This window comes from Mus caroli, unplaced genomic scaffold (assembly GCF_978045245.1).
Source record: "Mus caroli unplaced genomic scaffold, Mus_caroli_1 scaffold_2, whole genome shotgun sequence".
Taxonomy (NCBI): domain Eukaryota; kingdom Metazoa; phylum Chordata; class Mammalia; order Rodentia; family Muridae; genus Mus; species Mus caroli.
In genome coordinates, this window is record NW_028227257.1 from 105,762,763 (window position 1) to 105,769,099 (window position 6,337).

Genomic DNA, 6,337 nt, shown 5'->3' on the forward strand with positions numbered 1-6,337 from the left:
ATGATGGAAAGAATAAGAAAAGAGATGATTCTGATGGAGAGAGGGCTCCACAGCCCTACTGCTGGCAAGAGGTTCTCCAGTTTGTCCGATTCGGCTGGCGGTGCTGTACTCGAGGCCCTGGAAAATTCGCAGCACCCGGCTCGCCTCAGTCCGCGCCTGCCGTCCGCCCCGCTGCACGGAGCTCTGGGAGACCTCCCCGCCAAGGGCAAATTCGAAATAGACACTTTGTTCAACCTGCAGCACCCGAGCAGCGAAAGCACCGTCTCCTCCGAAATTGCCTCCGCCACCGAGAGCCGCAAGAAGCCTAGTCATTATTCCGAGGCGGCCGCCGAGGCCGACATGAGCAGCGACGTGGAGGTGGGCTGCTCCGCACTGCGCTCCCCCAGCGGCCTGGGCGCTGCACCGCTCAAGGAAAACAATGCCAAAGGTAACCGGGTACCCGCAGACTCCAGCCTCATCCTCCGGGCTCTCTCGCGGGCCTCGCCAGCCCTTTCCACACCTTAGCGGGTCTCTGACTCTTAACTAAAGTGCTTCACAGAGCTGGCAGGGGCAGCGGAGGGATGCATACTATAAACCGGTCCCTCTGGCTCTGTTCTTTGAGCATCCCAGCACAGCCCGGGCCTGTGGAGCCTAAGGAGCCAGGCCCAAGCGCCCAGGCTCCTGCCTGAATCGAAGTAATGTTTCGCTTGCCGATCTAAGAGCTGGGGCGAGGCGACACAGCGCTAGCCCGGGTGGCTTAGTTGCTTTTGGGGAAGGGTGCCCTGGACAGGAGCTCCGAACTCAGTTGCTTCTGGAGCCCCCAGGGCCGGGTGGAGGGGGCACTCCTCTGGATAAGTCTGAGACAGAGTCTGGCCTCGTACCTCTGCTCAACCGCTTAAGTCAGCGGACAGAAAAGAGTTTGAAAAGTGGGCACCTCCTTCCCTTTACTGGCTTGAGCTTGAGCTGCAGATGCTTTGAAAATCCTAAGATATTTTAAACCCAAAGGCTGTCAAAGAAAGATTGGAAGCCATATAAAGAGCTGCCCCGTGGTTCCTAGACTGTCAAGCCCACAGTTTCTTAAACTGGTTCCAAGGTAGGCATTCTTCCCCAGCAAATTTTCCTACCGAGTGGAAATTTTCTAATTATTGGAAAAAGAACAACCTTTTCAAATTCTGTTTCTATTATTTGGTTAGGAAGGGCTCCCCAAACTTCATTGATTTCATTAACGGCAGCAATTTGTAAGCCTGACAGATCCCATCAATTTTGACAGCGACTTTCCTTCTCAAAGCCTCTTTTGCCACCAGCTAGCAACCCCATCTCAGAGTTCTCGGTCCCTACAACTACTCATGAGCTGTGAACTGTTTGTTTGCTAGGGTACGCGGAGAGCGGCTCCGTCGCGGGCACCACGACGTCGGCTTCCGGCTCGGGCCTTGGCAGTCTGCATGGAGGTGGCGGCGGCGGCAATAGCGGGGCTGCGGCGTTGGGCGGCTCTGGCTCCGGTTCCGGCGCCGATCAGGTGCGGCGATACCGTACGGCATTCACCCGGGAACAGATCGCGCGCCTGGAGAAAGAGTTCTACAGGGAGAACTACGTGTCTCGGCCCCGCCGGTGCGAGTTGGCCGCTGCACTCAACCTGCCCGAAACCACCATCAAGGTATTGATTCCAGCGCATGCCCGCTCAGACCTCCCTCGGGGCGCTTGGGTTGATTTGTCTCATCCCCGCCCCATATTCTCCCCTTCTGGGTGGTGAGAAATCGGTGTGGAAATCCACCGGGTTTTGTCACCGAAGGAGTAGGCTTATTTATTTCTCCTGTGCCGAATTGTAATCGGTTGACAGTCCTGGCTCACCCGAGGAGCCCTGAATCCCAAGGCCTGCGCTTCAGACCGGCCCTTCGCCTTGCTCAGTTCTGCCCAAAGGCTGCCCAGGTGCCCCCTTACTTGTGCCCGAGGTCCTCCTCCACCCTAAGCGGCAGGGCGGGCTGGTTTTTGTTTCTCCGGCACAAACCCGAGGTGCAACTTTTCATTCGTTCCTGATCTATGTGAGATGTATTTTTCACATAAAGCGTTGCTACCCGAAGAAAAGGTTACAGTATTTTTAAAAATCGATTGGATTGAGACCGTGGTTTTCTAAAGATTTTTTTCTCTTGGGCAACGTGAATGAACGAAATTGTCCTTGTTTTTATACATACACACACACACACACACACACACACACACACACACACATATATTTGTGTATATGTGTATATACACATTTATGTATATATTTAGGATATTAATTTTTTTATTATGCATCCAGAACAGATGGCTAGAAACTAGGTAGGCTTGGTGAACACTTCACAGAGCGTTAGACTCTCCAGCAAAAGAGGACAGACACTCCATGAAATAAAGAGAGTAGTATGGAAGTCTTCCTCCAGTTTGATCGGGCTTTCTTTCATTTAGAGTTGTGACGAATGATGTCTTTATTAGATACTGTGCTAGAAGGAGGTAGAAAAGTTCCCTTTCCAGGTTCTGGGCACGCAGCTTTTGCCACTCATTTAAAGCAAATGATTCCAACAAAATCATCCCTTCAATACCCTAATCGGACCCATGCCCCTAGGGAACAGTCCTTGCAGCTCGGAGGGCTCAAGACCTGGAGCTGCTTCCTCTCAGAAAAACTGCTACACAGTCTCTCTTCAAAGGCTGCCCAGAATCCCCGTGCAAATCCTGGGATTGACAGACCGGTGTTCAGTGAGGCTGGGCGCCAGTGGGTGGTTGGACAGAGGGAGATAAAAGGTTGGCTTGGGATGGAAAACCAAACCAAACCAAACCAAAAAAACAATAAAACAAAAGCAGCAAGTGGAAAGCCAGAACCTGAGGAGTCTCACTAAACTCAGGAGCAGGAGACTCTTTGGGCTGAGGTTGGTGTGCCCTAGACGATCCTCAAGTTAATGTGCACCCTGTCCGGTAGGGGAGAACAGAGAGATTAAGCCCAGAGCCAGGGAAGCAGGCCAGGCCACTCTGGGACCGGGGAAGGGTTTGGAGACCCTGGACAGGGACTGGGAATACCCAGCGCTCCCTAACCCGGGCGGTGGTGCGGCTGTCCCCGCAGGTGTGGTTCCAGAACCGGCGCATGAAGGACAAACGGCAGCGCCTGGCCATGTCGTGGCCGCATCCAGCCGACCCCAGCTTCTACACCTACATGATGACACACGCGGCGGCCACCGGAAGCCTACCCTACCCCTTTCACTCGCACGTGCCGCTGCACTACTACCCGCACGTGGGCGTCACCGCGGCTGCAGCAGCAGCGGCAGCCTCGGGAGCGGCGGCGGCAGCATCCTCGCCCTTCGCCACATCCATCCGTCCTCTGGACACCTTCCGTGCGCTTTCACATCCTTATTCGCGGCCGGAACTGCTCTGCAGCTTCCGCCACCCGGGGCTCTACCAGGCGCCAGCCGCCGCCGCGGGGTTGAACAGCGCGGCGTCGGCTGCTGCGGCAGCGGCGGCTGCAGCGGCGGCAGCCTCCTCGGCGGCGGCGGCCGGGGCGCCCCCCAGCGGTAGCTCAGCGCCCTGCTCGTGCCTCAGTTGTCACAGCAGCCAGTCTGCAGCGGCGGCGGCCGCCGCTGCAGCGGCAGCGCTGGGCTCCCGGGGCGGCGGTGGCAGCGGCGGTGGTGGCGGCGGGGGAGCCGGGACGGCGGGTGGCTCGGACTTTGGCTGCAGCGCCGCGGCGCCGCGCTCCGAGAGCGGCTTCTTGCCCTATTCCGCCGCGGTGCTCAGCAAGACCGCCGTCAGCCCGCCGGACCAGAGGGACGAGGCGCCTCTCACCAGATAACTACGCCGCCGCCAGGGGCCGCGCCAGCCTCTCGGCGTGCGCCCCGTCGGGCCCCGCTTGGCCCTCGGCTCCTGCTGCCGCTAGGGGGCGCCCCGGGGGTCCGGGAGGGCGGAAAAAAACCTGCCCGAGTTGGGGGGTTGGGGGAGGGAGGGAAGGGGCGGGCGTGAAAGCCTGGCGGGGTCCCCCCAAATGATCTCTATTTTTGTATCTCCAACCTAACTCCCCCCTCCCCATGCCCACTCCCAACCCTACGCCTTCTAAACGTGGTTCCCGCTTTGCAGGCCCCGCTTTCCACCTGTCTGGAGTCCCGGGTCTCCAGAAGACAACCCCCCACCCCCCACGGGCCAGTCAGACGGATCCAGGTGTCCAGTTGTGGCTGATCAGCCTCGGGGCCGAGTTACCTTGGGGGTGGTGGTGGCCAGAAGCAATGGGGGTGCCGTGACAAAGTGAGAGAACTCTGGGCGTTAGTTAGTACTTGGGCGAGGGAACATCACCCGTCTTAAACCCCCAGATTCATGCTGCTGCTCTTTTTCTTGTCTTTGAATGAGGGGGAGAAGGAAAAGGCAGATTTTCTCAGTTTCAGCTTACTAGGGGCCTTTGTCCAAGGGGAGCAGGAGGGTGGAACTGTGAGAAGCCACAAGGCAGACAGGGAACGCGTGGTAGACATTTTTGACAGCGCGCAGGGCTGCAGTGGTCTGTTCTGTTCGGACCCCGGTGGGAAAGGGTGCCGATCGTGCTTCCTTCTCACCGGTTCACTACAGTTAGTTCTTTTAGTCTTTTTGGTTTCCGTGTTTAGGAAATGGAAGGTTTTATTTATTTTTCCTTTTTTCCCCTTGCATATTTTGTGTAAAACGTAATGGATATAGAGGTTGCCATAGCCAGGACTGAAGGAAAGGGAAACAGAGAGGAGGTGAGGGTCAAACTGACATTGTAGTTTGTGGAGAGGCAATTTCATCTCAGTTTTCCAACCGTCAGTTCCACTCGATCTGGAAAATACTTGAATCTCTGGGTATATGATATCATCCTAAAAATCTCCTTAGACACTTTTATGAGTTGGAACTCTATTCCTCTGGACCCTTTCTTTCCTTGTTTTCCTTTTCCTCGGGTAAAATGGTTCTTGGTGTATTTCTCACGCATGTCTATTGCCTTCTTCTCTGCAAAGCCACCGCTGGGTTGCTGAGACCTGCTCTGCCAACCCTGGCTACAGGGGGGTTTTCCTTGAACTTGAAGAAAGGTACATCAAAACCCACCAGTGTTAACTGCCACGTCAATTTTGATGCTAATAATGTGCAGATTATGACGAAAATTGCCAATCATGCTCTCTGATGGACCTCCTTTGAATGTGGAATTGGAGAAAAGTTCCCCGCACGGAGACCTGCTGTCAAGTACTAACAACCCGCTAAGGGAAGTCATTAGGAGAGACGGATAAGAGACTCGGTACATAAAACATTGTTCTTGGTGCATAGAATGTATGTTATTTAATGTTATCTCTGTTACCTGAAGTGATTTCGCAGAAAAAAAGCCACGTTCTTATCATCTCAATGGCCAATTTTCATTTTGGTAACTTGGACGCCCTGGGTAGACTTTTCTCTGTTAAGTTGATATTCCACCAATGTGAACAGCCTCATTAAATCAAGCCCAGATATTTCCATAATGCTCCCCGCTGAGCCACTTCGCTCCTCACATAATGAGATTTTCTGAAGAGTTGAAACCCTAAAATAACTTGCATGCTTAGGCCCAGCAAAGTGGGTATATGTGTGTATGCAACCTGCGTGTGTATGTGTATATATATGTATACGTATGTATATGCATATATATATATCCGTGCTCTTAAATACATATATAAGAGGTACACACATCCATAGATACACATTGGCACATTTTCTGTGATTTATTTCAAATTCGTTTTCTAGCTTTTTTTTTTTTTTTTTTTTTTTGGTTGTTGTTATTTTAAAGACACTGGATTTTAAAATTTCACTTCCTGAGGATAGATTTTTTCACTATATGTTGAAATAATTAATTATTCCAGGAAAATTATTTTTATCAAGTGGAAAAGATTTCAAGGGGAAGCAGTATTTAAAAACTCTTGTGATTTATTATGATATTCCCATAAAATATTAAAGAACTTTCCAAGGAAATAACAATGATCTAAAACTCAACTTTTTTTCTAAAGAGATGAGACTACTTATGTAAAAAATGATTATACCAGCTCATATTCACTAAGTTTACATTAAAATATTAATATATAATTTAAGACTAAATAAAATAAACCAAAATATGGTATCCTTTATCAGCTTTACCTTTCTAGCTTGTTAAAGCTCTTTGTTATGATCAGCTATCAGATGTATATAAGGTACCTTAGGCAATAATGTTTACATCCCCCCTCCCAAATATATATGATTGATGAGAACGCTGGCTGGTGAAATGAACATAAATTCATCTTATGTTAGGTCCATTGGATCTGGCTAGTATAATAAAATAAATCTGTAAATAAAGTCTTTGTGCTTTAAATATTGCTGGCTGTATGAACTCACTGTAAGATATTTT

At 51.4% G+C, this 6,337-nt stretch overlaps 1 protein-coding gene across 1 annotated transcript; it reads left to right on the top strand.

The window, feature by feature from the left end:
• Evx2 (even-skipped homeobox 2) lies at positions 1 to 3,790 on the top strand. Its single transcript, XM_021156896.2, has 3 exons — positions 1 to 427; positions 1,353 to 1,633; positions 3,071 to 3,790. The coding sequence occupies exons 1-3, from the start codon at positions 1 to 3 to the stop codon at positions 3,788 to 3,790; spliced, it is 1,428 nt and encodes a 475-aa protein (XP_021012555.1).
• The last annotated feature ends 2,547 nt before the right edge of the window (positions 3,791 to 6,337 follow it).